The sequence below is a fragment of the Colletotrichum tamarilloi genome (assembly GCF_030869305.1).
Source record: "Colletotrichum tamarilloi strain Tom-12 chromosome Unknown Scaffold_148.1, whole genome shotgun sequence".
Taxonomy (NCBI): Eukaryota; Fungi; Ascomycota; class Sordariomycetes; order Glomerellales; family Glomerellaceae; genus Colletotrichum; species Colletotrichum tamarilloi.
The window spans coordinates 31,870-46,062 of NW_026849531.1; the positions used below are offsets into that span (position 1 = coordinate 31,870).

General features: G+C 53.4%; 3 protein-coding genes across 3 annotated transcripts; all 3 read right to left on the minus strand.

Moving 5' to 3' along the window:
* Positions 1 to 2,796: 2,796 nt before the first annotated feature.
* CTAM01_15113 (uncharacterized protein) lies at positions 2,797 to 4,796 on the minus strand (the record flags this gene model as incomplete). Its single annotated transcript, XM_060531112.1, has 2 exons — positions 2,797 to 4,373; positions 4,430 to 4,796. Coding segments are annotated over 2 exons (1,944 nt in total), but the record flags the coding sequence as incomplete, so codon positions are not given.
* A 2,463-nt stretch (positions 4,797 to 7,259) lies between these two features.
* Positions 7,260 to 7,919, minus strand: CTAM01_15114 (uncharacterized protein; the record flags this gene model as incomplete). Its single annotated transcript, XM_060531113.1, has 1 exon — positions 7,260 to 7,919. The coding sequence occupies one exon, from the start codon at positions 7,917 to 7,919 to the stop codon at positions 7,260 to 7,262; it is 660 nt and encodes a 219-aa protein (XP_060374311.1).
* A 4,475-nt stretch (positions 7,920 to 12,394) lies between these two features.
* CTAM01_15115 (uncharacterized protein) lies at positions 12,395 to 13,336 on the minus strand (the record flags this gene model as incomplete). The annotated part of the gene is made up of 1 exon (XM_060531114.1): positions 12,395 to 13,336. One exon carries the CDS (start codon positions 13,334 to 13,336, stop codon positions 12,395 to 12,397), a length of 942 nt encoding a protein of 313 aa, XP_060374312.1.
* Between the last annotated feature and the right edge of the window lie 857 nt (positions 13,337 to 14,193).

Genomic DNA, 14,193 nt, shown 5'->3' on the forward strand with positions numbered 1-14,193 from the left:
CGTCGACGTCCACGGTGCGCTGAGATGAGGTGAAGGAAGTGGAAAAAAAACCAAGACGGCCAAACGCAACTCGTCCTCGAGGGTAGGATTGCAGGGTCTCATTGAATGTTACGCAGCATTACCACGAACGGTCAGAACAGATCACCGATCTGAACTTGTCCATTCCCTCCGCTACTCTCACGTTACCTTTCGTGCTTCCCTCTCAACAAAAACATTAACGAAGAGCAGATCACCATCTAAGCTTGCCCATTCCATTCGCTGCGCTCATACCCATTGCCCTGCCTCCCAGCACAACACTAACGAAAGGCAGATCACCAAAAGCAGTTGTCAAAAGTTGCCTTTCTAGCAAGACACATTCCAAAAAGTGACGAGTGCCTCACATTCCCCAAACCAGAGCAGAGTGCCTCCACCTACCTACAAAAGTAATGCTCACTACCTCGCTGAACTCTAACCCCTTCGCCGTCGCCTCACCATCACATGCGGTCCGACACGAAGACGAACTCAGCCAAACTTCTTCACATCAAGTCCAACACGACGCCGCGTGTCCCTTCCCCCTTCTGTCCATCATCTATCCCCAAAGACCCCCAACTGAACCGTGTTTCTCTACATCTCTCAAGGGTTCCGCTGCCGTGATTATGTATTGCCTTAACTCTGTTCCTCCTCAACCCAGCGAAATCCCAGCAGCAAGGAACCGCCAAGAAAACCCATTCTCCCGCTTCTCCCCATCTCCACCAAAGAAGCATTTCCCTCCGTAAGAATGACCGCAAAAGGGGGATACGGAGACTCCGCTTAACCACCGAGTCCCCATCAAACCGCACTGACATCTCGACATCTGTCTCCAAGTTACCAAGCCCCGATCGTAGTTCCGCTAACCCCGTACCCGGTCCCCAGGAGCCCACGGTCAATCTCCCGTCCGGCCGTCAACCCGAAATCGTAGCTCCACCACCAACTCAACAACAAGACCATCAGATAAAACAACCCATATCCCAGATCTACATAGCTTGACACTTTCCCTTTCTCACTTACCCTTTCTCATCGCATACCCAGTCTGCCTCACGACGCTCAATCGAGGCAGGGACCCGTTTAGGATCCCCCTGCCCTTCCCACAAAGGATGAAAACCAAAGAAAAAGCTTAAATTTGCCCAGCGGAAAGCCGGGACAAAGGGAGGAGAAGAGACAAGCGCCAGCTTTCCCATAAGCCGTCCCAGTCCCAGTCCCAAGACCCCCAATCCCTTCCTATCCTGTCTCATGATCAACATGCCTTTCCTTCCTTTCAGCCCAAGGAAAACGGGTGTAGCCGACCGGAGCTATGCGGTGCATCACAAGAACCGTCCCACACCCTTTTCGCCCCCAAATCCATGCAGAATCCCAATGGCAAATGCCATGTGTCTATCTAGTCTGTCTATCTATGCCTCATCCGTGATATCCTTTCGTCGTTCGTTCAGCCATTGGCGATCCTAGACTAGGCCCTAAACTCAAGGGACCTAGACAGCTAGACTCAAGAAACCTAGATAAACTCAAGAGGCCTAAACCCCAAGCCAAGCTGTGGCAAACATACCCCAGCTGACCCCAGAAAGATCAACGGTGTCGCTGGACCGTTAGCCTGATGAAACAAGCTCAAGATATGAAAGGGGAACAAGCAAAGCCTTATAAAGCCTCATCAATCGCGGGCAAAACCGCGAAGCCGCAAATCATCCGGTTCCAAAACCGTCCGTCCCTGTGCAGTCTTTCCTCCAACATCCGAAGGAAAGCACGGGGATCCGCCGGGAGAGCGTGCTGACAGTTGCAACAAAGATGGCTCCATCTCTATCTAAAAGTCCGACGGAAAAGCGGCAGCAAACCCCCCTCGCAAATCGTACATCGTCCTCTCATGCCCTTGTAGATCCTCAAAATGGGGGCCAATGGGTGCCACGTGTAGTTAATCAGTGATCTTGCCGTCGCAGAGTTGTATGCGCAGCTGTCAGGGAGGGCCTGTCAACGCACATGACTCGGCGCCTTACTCGAACAATGTCTGCCCCTCGTCAATTCCTAACGTCACGACCGAGTCAATACGTCTCTTCAGAGGGCTCTGGACGCGCGGCACAGGAAGCGCAGGGAGCACGACAATGTACGAGCGCGGGTTGGCTTTGGCTGCCGGGGCAGAAATTGCTTCGCAAGCCGTCCCAACTCGTTTTTCATCCCATCAACGGGCATGGAGCAATGAGGCACAGAAGGGAAGCAGGAGTAAGTAGAAGTGATGATAATGGTAGAAATTAAGAAGTCGATTCCAGCCGTTTCGCCGGTGGGTATAACGCATCCGGTACTAAGCCTTGTTGCTTTCACCTGAGAGTGCTTTACGGAAATCCAGGCCGTTCCACCTTGGCCGCGTCCCATGTTCCCGAGTCTGTCCTTGCTTTCCTGATCCCATCTCTCTGGAAGAGTATAACCGCCTTCACGATAGCCGTACTCGTTCGTACCGAGACACTTTCGGACGACTCCGGTCTAGCAACCAGCTGTCATGTACAATCCTGCTCTTCCGTCGTCCGTCCAGTCGTATGTCATCCAAGGCTGTAGTTACTGCGAATATGCCCAGTATGGCGTTCAACCGATGTTGGGTATATGATCTTGATAGAAAACGCCGACAAAAGAAATTGGATTGAAATAAGAGTCAAGGAAAAATATCTCTTGCGCGAGATGGGGCTGGAGTTATAATGTGCTTCTAATTTTGTTGATACATAGGCCTGCAACTGGTTGCTAGCCGCTCACTCGTGTCGTCGGTACTGTCGGGTCGTCGCAAATAGCCTCGGGTATAGCTTCTTAATAAGCTTGTCCGGGAGGGAAGAATCCGTCTGGATGACCGTTGATGGATGGACTTGTCAGATTTGCTGAATGCTGTCCGTAGGGCGAAGAGAAATCCGGCATCAAACCATCCTGCATTTCCACGTCTGTCGAGTCGGGTGCGCCTCCGCCCATACTTCTTAGGCTCTGCATATCGTCTGCTATGATTCCATTGTGGTGCATTGCGCCGCTGCTAGGTCCGAAGCCTTGGGCGTTGCTGTTCGGGTCGTACATCTGTGATTCGGGCATCGCCTGGAAGAAATGTCCCAAAGTGCTGTGACTCTGGTTGTTGTGGTGAACCTGTGGGTGGCCGTGATGGCTACTTGTGTGTGATGAATGTGATGATTGCGATAACCGGGAGTGACTGGCCATCGGGTTGGATGACGGTACCTGCTGGTGAGGGTGATGTAATTGCGGTGGCCTTACAACCCGCTGCTGTCTGGGAACGTAGACTCTACGTTGAGACGCCATATAAGCGGCAAGGGCAGGGTTTGCGCCGCGTGATATCTTGAAGGAGAAAGGGTCGGCCGGCTGCTCAGGAGGAGCGGCAATGGTCGGTTGTCGTGATTTGTGCCCAAGCATGTGCAAGGTGCACGTATCGGCAACAGGGGTGACGAAGTCTTCGCGGAACTTTCCAATGCTGCTAGGATCGGAGCCGAGCATCATGGCGTACTGCACAAGCAGCTTGACATCTCCGACATGGCGACACTCGAGTCGTTTCCTCAAAATGCCAGACGTCTGGGGGCTCCATTGCAGAGATGTCCGTGACGCCTCGTTCCACATCGATTCGTTCCAAGCTGATTGTACCTGGCCTTGTCTGAGGAGGTTCCGTATCCTTGCTGAGTATGACCAATCGCCACTGTTGGATCCTTCGTCAAAGTGCTTCACGACGTGGCTCACGTACTCCTTGAAGGTCGCACTTGCGTCCGAGTCGCCTTGCGCTTCGAACACTTGCAGGCAGTTGTCGAAGCCGCATGCAAAGACGACTTGTGGGCAAAGGTTGACCTTGGCCTCGTCCAGGGACATTCTCGACCCGCCATGCGCCTGCTTCAAATGTGTCTTGTAGGCGCCTTGCCAATCAAATACCATTTGGCAACCACGATGACGGCAGAACCATTGCGCATTGACGTTATGGAAGTCTTCAATATGGCGCTTGAGATCGTTTTTGCGGGTGCACGTTTTGGTGATATCTTCCTCCTTGCAGAATCCGCACATGAAAGCCCCCTTTTGTTTTGAGGCACTGGTGGAGATTGATGCAGCGTCGGATGCTGTGTTGGACGAGTTGGGCACGTCGATACCATTCCATGATTCTGAGTCCTGCTGTGTCTGAGCCGCCTGTTGCGCCGCTTGGGCTTGGGCCGCAGCCGCGGCGCTACTGCTTCCACTCCGTCTACCCAGGATTTTCGATGTGCCGCGAGACACATTGGAGATGATGCTGCCAGTGATTGACGAGGTGTCGGAGAATGTTCTGATGCTCTGGGTATCCCACATGCTCGACTGGTCATCCGACAGGATAGATGACTGCGCCGACGACACAATTGATGCACCATCCGACTCTGCATCCAATTAGTTCACGGCAACGAAGGAGCGGTCAGCATCGAATGTCACTCACGAGGGCCGGTGGTTTCCTGGATAAGAAGATTCAGTTTGTCTTGGCCATATCTGTTGAGAAGGTGCTTAATCATTTGCTGGTCGAGGACGAGATCTTTCTGCGACAGCTGCCCAGAGTGCTGGGAGGAGCTGTCGGCCCCGGGCCAGGCATTTGCGGACATGGCCCCGATCGATCGGTCGGTCGGTCGTGCGTAAGGCGCTGAATGGGTCGTCGATATGGTGTGAAAAAGAGTGTCGGCAAACCAGAGATGGCTATATTGCGCGATTGTCGGTATGGAACGGAACGAAACGGATCGACTCGTCGTTCGTCCTTTGATGGAATGAACAGTAGAAAGAAATAAGATGGAAAAGGAGTGTATCGCAGTCAGAACTGTAGAAGAGGGCGGAAGGGTGGAGAGTGCGAGACTTCCAAAAGGCCGGGGGGCCAAGGATGTAGCGCTGGGCACAACGCGGGAACGACGAAGAAAAGTAAGGTAGTTGTGAAAGGATGATCAAAGCCTGGGAAGGGTGGGAGGGGAGGGAATTGGCGCTTCTATGTATCGGGGGCAGCGATGGAATGCCTCCGAGTGACAAGGCCAGGCTGGCTTGGGCTTGGGGGCGACCGAGTAGGGATAAAGATCAGAGTAGAGAGAGTATCCGGCAACGTAGATGGTAGAGTGAGTGAGTGAGAACAGGGTTGGTTCTATCAACAACGGTGGGAGAGTGGCTTCGGTGCTTGTCTCTCTGGACCTGCATCCAAGTTGACGTGATCCGACACGGGATCTTCGCTAGTGCGGGCGTGAAGTCAGGAACTGTTGGTATCGAGCCTTGCCAGGAGCCAAGAGTAAAGGGTAATTTGATGTTGGGCGTATCCTGATGTTTGTGCGTAGAGCGAGGACGGGAGTATTTGTCCGTGTCCTCCAACGGGGCCGTACCAAGAGGCTGGTCTCTTGGATGGCGGTAGGACGAGCAGCTCGTGGCTCTCTCTTTCTCTCTGTGTGTGTATCTGTCTCTAGTCTGTTGGACCCGAGAAATCGGATGGGATGAAGAAGGGACAGGGCCAACGTGCAAGGCAGCCGGCCGTTGGATCTATGTCGGGGCCGCGTTTATTTGGCTGCTAAAGTGCAGGATGTCGGGATCTCGGTGTTCCAGTTTCCCTGACGATTCAGATTTATGATTGTCTCCTCGCTGGCATCGCCCTGTCGTTTCGAGACGAGAGGGCTGATGAGAGAAAGAGAATAATGGAGAGTGAGTAAGGAGTGTGAAGCAAGAGAAAAGAAAAAGACCGCAGAAGGAGAGGAGAGCCAGCTAAAGTGTGGTGTGTGGTGTGTGTGGTGTGCCGTTGACTGAGGGGCTCTCACTCTCTGCTCAATCTGACTGTCTCGGCCGGTCTGGTTAGCCTGTCCTCCCCTGACAGCCTGGCTTGCCTGGGTTCAGACGGTCTTGGATTGGGATGGGCGACGGGCTGCGCCAACTTGAAAGAATCAGTGCTCATGCTCATCCCGGTGGTGGGCAGCGAGCTCGCTTTTGCGGCTTGCCTGTGTGCCTGTGTGCCTCTCGCTCTTTACAGAGCATCCGCAGTTGGTTCCCTGCTCTCTGTTCTTTCTGCCTCGCCCACACATACTACGCAGTATCCGTAGAGCTGCCCGAAGACCCCGTACCCTTCACTTTTTTGGGCTGGAGAAAAGTGGAAAAGCCCGCTGTATCTCTCAGGTGCTGATCCCCGTCATCTTTGCAGTGAACAAAGTGGTTTGGGAGCCGGGGTCAACAGAGGTCGCATCCAGTCAGAGGGCAGCCAGAGGGAGAATGGCCAATCTGAGGGGATCCCAGACGGGCAGCCCGGCGAGTTTCGACGTCTTGGTAGCATTGGCGTGCGATAACGAGACGAGTTTAGTGGGCGACGCCACCTCTAGCCGTCCGAGGATGGGCCAGAGATAAAGGCAAAAAGGAAACAGGAATAGGATGGTTCCCCTTTTGAGCTAAGGCAGTTGGTGTTGCAGGGCCAGTCCTGCAGGCTGGCCAGTGCCGCCAATGGGCCAGTCTCGCGAGTGTGTCTGTCTGTGGTTGCGGGCAGTACATGTATGAATTTGCGCATGTGTACCAGATCCAGAGCCATAGGTAGACGCGTGTTCGTTGTCATTGATGGCTTGGCCAAAGCCAGATTATTGAGTGACTTGAGATGTGAGAGCCTGAACATCGAACATGGGAAGAGGTGGTTGTGTGAGTATCCGCCGTCCGGTCCAGCATCCGTGATGGGGGAGGATAGGCACTCGATGCAGGAGCAATGCGAGGGTCCCCTGGAAGTGGCCACCCCTCTTGGTCGGTTCGTTCCATCCGCCCAAAAATCGGATAGACTGTGGACTTGATTGTCATCATGTTGCGCCGGTTCAAGGGCCGGTTGCCGGTACGTATGTCGGCATCCAGTCCGCTGCCCTCCAGAGACTCCCAGATCAATCATTATGGGCAAGTTGAAAGTTCCTAGGTCGACAGAGGCATTTGATGTGTTCAAGGTACTTGAAAGTTACAGCTGCGTGTTGCTTCCTTGCTGGCTGTCTGAGAGAGAGAGAGAGAGAGAGAGAGAGACAGAGACGAGATAGGGTTGTCTTGGGGCCTTGAAGCCGGGATCGACGAACCAGATATGGCCGCTTCATCGAGTATCGAGCATCGAGCATCGAACTGGGATTGAGAAAAAGGAAGGGCGCGCTGACGCCGCAAATCGCAAGCCGCAAAGAGGAGCAGGCTCCGCGTACCTGAACGAGTGCCAATCAGACGAGTGGTATTCGCTCCTAGTTTGCCAAGCTTGCCAGTGCCAGCCAAGGACCCAGAGTCAATTGAAGGCCGGGACGTGCGGGTCAAGGACGTGTTGAGGGGCCAGGGTTCATCGGCGCAAGATTGAAGACCCCTGAGGGTAGCAGTTTGGCAGGGCTGGTCTGAGTGGGATGGAGCATGGATAGCCCGAACAGCCGGCCCAGCAATGAGCGAGCAAAGCCCATCTGCGCATTGGTACGGAATACGGATAGTGGGTTGTGGGTGGCTGTCTGTCTGGCTGGAGGAACGAGGGTAGGCACGTGAAGGCGAGCGCGAGAGAGAGTGAGTGCTGCGCGTTGCAGAGTACGGGGTAGGGCGGTCAATGATTTGTGTGCAAGATCAGCGCCAGCCTCGAGTTTGCGAAGCCAAAGTGCGACCAGAGAGTGCAAGGCTGTTCGACGGCAGATGGTGTGGGATGTTTGCGTGTTTGCGTACGTGTTTGCTTGTTTCTGCTGTTCTTTACGGAGCAAGATATCGCATGATGGTTCACGGCTTTTGCTCCTTGCTGCCGGTTCGCGGTGCTGTAGCAGTCGTCCACCGTGTAACCGTAAATTGTAGTGATTGATGAAGGTTGGCTTCCTTTTCCAGTTCGTGTCGTGTTGTGCGACGGTGTCATGGAAATGAGTGAGAGTATCCGTAGTGGACGCACTGGACGGAGTAGTGACGGTGGGAGCGAAGCTTGATGAGTGGAGGGAATTAATCATCGGGGAAGAGCGTGGGGGGAGCCTGGCAGTTGCAAAGCAAGGAAGGACCCCTTGCATCCGTACTTTCCATGTCCCTGCTCTGTGGTCCGAGTACCTCTGCTGGTTTGCAGGCGCAGATATCCAGCGATATTCGAGGGAAGGAACTTGGCACAGCACGTGGGTACATTTTCCCCATGCCAACCGTCAACCTGCAGCAGCTACCAACCCACTACAAGTAAGAGCATTGTCGGTAGGTACGGAGTACTCTTGACCTCTGCGCTCATTCTCAGCTCTCACTCCTGCCCGGTACAAAGTCTTTATGTATCTGACAGGAGGAAAGCACCTTCAACTTTCAGGACCCTCACTCAAGGTAGGTAGGTAGCACTTGAGGTACTTCGACACTGCCAGAAACATGCGCCAGATACAGCATGCCGCGCACTCGACACTTTACTTGAACAGCGATGACGTGATTCCTGTCTTAACCCCGGGCTGCAGACCCCGCGGTCAAAGATATTTCAGTTCTCCTCCACTTCTGGGTTCCATGGCAATAACTTCACACTACTATGTATTTGGTGTACCATCGTCGACAGCAACTTACAATTTACTGGGATGCACCGAGAAGTCATTCGGTGCGCCCACATTGCTTTCTGTCAAACATTTGATGAGAGGTGGGCGGCCCCCATGAGTGTCTCCACGTGATGTGCAGATGTACAGTGTACATCACGATCATGTCTCCAAGTCCGCTTAGATAAGCCTGCGCTGGTATGTACGTCTCTACGTCGTCCACCCTCCGTCGTCTCAATCCGAAGAGAGCGTCCTCTCGGATCCCCGCTGCCTCACCTCCCAAAAGCACATTAGCGACAAGCGATCCAGCACCGCCTCTGCGCGTCCTCAAACTCAAATTTCGCGCCTTTTTTCATCTCTGCTCCAACGATGCCCCCCGGACAACATGCACTTGCGAAACGAATGCAGCCTTGGGTGCTATCAGACGTCCCTCCCGGTTACCGATTTCCATCAAGAAACACAAAAATTACCGCCTAGAAACTTTCTCTCACCCACAGTGCTCACCCACGAACACTTCGACACCTTTCCGTCTCCAAGGTCCAAGACTGCAACACTGCAACGGTGCAGAGACCCCTGCTCATCCCTCCTTGACCCTGTCAATCACTCTCTCTTTCGCTCTTTAGGTTCGGATCTATGCCGCTTTCCTACAAGGTTGGGAATCCAGACGTCCATCAGACAAACAGTCAGATCAGCACTTCGTTTCACGCCTGCTGCAGACAAATCACCCCTCATCCTTCATCGGCCAACTCAACTTCGAAACCCTCATCACAGCACCACCCACAGTGACCGCTGACCAGTGACCACACCCGTGGGAAACATCGGCCTGCTGCAGGGGCTTAGGTGGTGCCGCAACACCCTGCAGCCCTCGTCCATTTCTGGCTCATTTTGATAACGACTTGGAGCAAATCACCGTCTGTCGTGCATGGGCAAGCAAACAGTCGAGGACTATCCGTACCGCAAGTCGTACTTGGCTGCAGGGTGTTCTTCATCTCGGCGGACTGGCCGTGAGCAGCGTCGTCTGGCTTCCAAATTCTGCAAGCCAATCAACCCAATTTGTTCAACCAGTGTTCATCTTTCGATCCTTCGAGAATGACACTAGCACAGCTTCCATCATCTCCTACATCCCACGAGGCTTACAACCCATGCGGATGCGTGGCAGGCTTGCTTTTCCGCGGTCAGCAAGCCTGGTAGGCGAATAGTACATCACATCCGCTTTCGAACAGGACCAGGCCAGCCAGCCGCCCTAGGCTTTCGTTCTCGAACAAGCGGGAAGAAACAAAAACCAATGTTCGATCCGGCAGACAAATGACGCAACCTCACACAGAGTTCCTTTTCTGCCCGCGTTAATTTGGTGTCGGCGTCGCCATCGTCTTTTCTCCCCCAAGTACTTCGTACAATCTGGGCCACGGTCGTGGTCTTACAGTGAATAATTACACATTCTTTTCCGCCTTCTCTTCCCACGGCAGTTCAACCCATTCAGGCCTAGGGTTCTCAGGCGGACTCCACCATTGGACGGCAGGGTGGGGCCTTCCCGATAGCCATCGTCCACGTCTCTCAGCCCACGACACATGTGAATGACAAAAAGCTCGGGCTCCATCCCGCTACACGCTTACTGCGCACATGCTGCGTGAGGACTCATGCGCGGGGAGTTTAGACCATGGAGACGACGACGACGACGACGACGACCTCATTGACAACGGCGATGGCTAACGCTGTACTACGTATATGCCAGACGAAGAAAAAGGATCCCGACTCATGAGTTGTCCTGAATCAACACGGCAAAGTAAAATTATGAGTCGAAATCAGGTCCACCTCGTCGTCTTTCCGCCCCCAGTGTGCGAGAGAGCAGCCCCCAAGGCGCACCTCGCCCAGTTGCATCGCATTTCGTGTCACCGACTCGAGAGCGGCTGAATGCGCTTGTTCTTCAGCCGCATTGGTCTCACCCGGGGCCGTCAGCATCTTGATATAGCCTGCGACCCGTTGGTGTCATCTCATGAACCTCGATTATTGGGTAAAGCGTTGGCTTTCTCTCAACGATAACTTTCAGCTCACTCCCCAAATGTGTGCCATGCTCCTTTGGTTGAAGCTCTTGGCTATGCAATAACGAGTAGCACAAACCTGAGAACCATTCACGTAGTTTCTGGCACCTTCATTGTTGCCACTCAGTATATGCAAATTGCGGTCTTTTCCCAACTTCCGACTTGTTTCGAGCATCGAATCCACCCTTCGAGGTCGAATTTCATCTTGCACAGCCCCCAACGCAATGCGACAATGAAACGCTCACGAACCAAACACCATCTTACTCGTCCTCTTTTCCCCCGGATAACCGTCTTTCGGCCAAACTCCGGCGGCAGCTCCGAGTCGCGTTGCGTTCGGCGCCGGCTTGCAAGTTGGAGCCGCTTGGGGCATCCTTTTGACGGTGCATCCGTACTTGCCAATCCCTAGCACATACTTTTGTCGGCTACTGGGCCAGACTTCTTGGCAATGTGCAACGTCCATCAAGCCTGCTGGTGTCATCAACTTTGGTGTTTGCGTCGGCAGAGGGCCGGCTGCACTAGCTGGGAGGTGATACAATTCGATCCCCAGCCCGTTGATGTTGAGATCTCGGGATCGCCCGCCGCATGACTCTGCCAAGGGACCTTCTTCGAATCGCTTCTTCAATTCGGCGCATTTCTCATCTACGCTCGACAACTGCCCGACACTTTGACGGTCTTGAACTGATCCACAGTGGGACCAAAAAACAGAACGTGTCATCACTCACTTACACTGACGGCCGTCGGACTTGATCCCGCTTCTCCCTTTCGAATCTGATTACGACAAAGTATATTCCTGGCCCTCATCTATGCGGCATACTTTGATGCTTCACCCTTGCTACAGCTCTACCGTATCACCTTCGCTGCCGGTCAGTCGGCGAAACACGGCGGGTAAACTCGTCTCCAGTGTGATTGAGAATACATCCCGTTGCCACCGCCTCTTGCGAGGCCCTGCGATCTTCAAACAGACGACTTGTCCATTTTGCCAGAACCATTGTTCCGTACTTGTGGCCATTGTCCTTCGTGGCTCTCGAAGCTCAAGTGTAGAGAATTGCCAGCATGAACGCAGTAGAGCGTCCCGTGATGATACGATGGATACAGGACGCGTCAGGGCATAAATGCCTACCTGACGGGTGATGTTTTCCTTGATATTGTGCTGTTTTGCTCGAGTGATGAACAGAGACTCAATGCCATTGCCGACCAGTGCCTCCCGCGAAGCAATGCGACATCAGCCCGATAGGGAAAGCTGCTCTTATATCAAAAAAGTGCTCTCCGTTGCTCCGTCCCGGGTAACGCCCCTGAAGGGGGCACTCGTATCCATCTCGCCGGGTCACTATACTCGAGGAACATTTAGGCAGGGTTGCTAAGGCATTCTACTTCTCCCTCACACGTACAATCATCACCATTAATCGTCGTGGGTTTGCTCCTACTTTGGGGTCTCGTAATCCCAGCGTTTTCTCTCAAGTTCAATGCTACAAACCATAACAAGCGTACATATTTGGGTGGATTGATTCGTACGAGTGTAGTGATTTACAACACTTGGGGGAAAGAGAGCTGTGCTCAACAGACTGAATTGGCCCCCGCTGAGCTATTCTATCTGGATAGCTTGACGAAATGTGCCAATGGTTTCTGGAGAGGAGTAGAAGATCCTTAGATACGTTTCCTTTACATCCTCACATCAACCATCCATCCAAGCGGAACAATATCTCCGCAGAAACTAACACCTGTCTCCCAAACCTCCCTCAAACCGACCACGTTCTGTCCCATCCTTCACATGTACGACGGGTGACGAATATTGCACCTGAGCAATGTCTCGCGGTGCTCTCTATCTGTACCACACATTAGCATTCGTGTCCACGGGATGCCTAGAAGCGGATATGCTACTCACCGGATGAGAGATCAGTCAACATCATCAACCTTGAGTGAGGAGACCATGCCCTCGATACAATCAAGCTCATGTTTGGCCTTGGCCTCGATCTTAGGCTTAGCCTTCTCTCCACCACCAGCCTTGCCCTTGCACTTGCCCTCGGCAGCTTGCTTTCCCTCCCGCTTCATTCTTTCCGCCTCGTAGTACGCATTCGTGGCATATTCCTTGGCCTCGTCAAGAGACGCGGCCACGTGGAGCACGCCGGTACACATGCCATCAGGAGTCATCTCAACAATCTTAATCTCCGCCGGCAGCTTGTCCTCGTGGGTACTGTTGCAAGGGGCGAAGACAACCGCCTCGTCGACCATCTGTGGCCTGCTGATGAGATAGGCAATATGCTCCCCCTTATCCGCGCGCGCCATGATATCTGCTTCCACAAGACGCATCTGTGTCTCAACCTCACGAGTAGCACCGAAGCCGCCAGCCATTCTCTCCGCGGGCGTGGCACCGCAGAGGATCGCCTGCAGAACCGTGTCTTTTTCTCTCTCCTCCTCGGTGCGGCTGCCGCCGATATGGTCAAACACGTGGGGATTCTTGCGGTACCATTGCTCCGCCATGATTGAGCGGACGGTGGGTATCTTGTCGCGATGCGGTCGGAAGAGCTCCTCGATGCGGGCGGTGACGGTCTCCTTGCCCTCAGCGATCCAGCTCTGGATGGCGGCGGTGGAGACGCCGTGGTCGAGGACGAGGTGGCGATAGAGGATGAGGAGGTTGCGTCTGTCGGCCATTGTGAAGACGCAGTTGAAGCGAAAGGCTTCGATGACGTCCATGTCGGTGGGGACGGTGTTGCTTGCGACGTGGGCGCGGAGGGCCATGGCTGGGGTTCTGTTGGCGCGGGCCTGACGCTGAGCTTTGGCAGCTGGTAACATGGCGCTGGCGACGTAGGCCTGCTTGTCAATTTTGGAGAGCGTCATGGCGGCGTGACGGATGTAGATGCAGTGGTCTTTCTCGGCGTTGTTTGGGAATTCCAGTCAGGAATATGCACCGAGGTTGGTCTGGTCATTAGGGAAAGTCAGCTGTGAGATTGTAGATCGAGAGATGTGTGAAGAGTCTGGCAGCAGAGAAAGACGTCGTCCTTACGATGTTAGAAGTCGTTTCTGACTTGGGAAGCAAGTGCGGCAGAGAGTTTGTTGTTGAAGGTAGGTAGGAAGAAGAGAAGGAAGGTGTCTTCCTAGAAGCCCAGAAGAGAAGGAAGGAGAAGAGGAAGGAGAAGAGGAAGGAACCTGCCCCAGTCTGACAAGTGCCGTGCGCGGCAAAAGAAGAGCTCTCAGACAAAAAGTAAGAAGAGCGGCTTGCTGCAGGCTGAATGGATCACGGTGGAAATTTCAAACGCCGGTAGTTGATGTGAGTCTTTGGTCAAGTTGTAGCATATCGTTTCTGCGTTTGCATGTCCACAGCTCGGCCGTGACCTCAGTCAGCAGATGGAAACGTTGATCAGGCACAGCGGGCATAGACATCAGAGATTAAATACTGAAGCTCTTTGTGAATTGTATCCGTTCTTTGGGGGGAGATTTCAAGACATGAAGTAAGTAGACTGACACCAAACAAAGCTGTCGATGGGATCGTCTTGACAAGTCGGTTGTAGAGACAAAAGGGGACAGAATAATGGCAAAGAAGGGCATCCTACATGGCTTCCTAAGAATTTTCCTCGTATCTGCATAAAATGCTTGTATTCAATGACGAAGAAAGCGAACGAGTAATGAATATGGCCGAGCTGGTCACGGGCTTGGAAGGCAATTAAATCTGGGCGAAGACTACAATCATCATACAC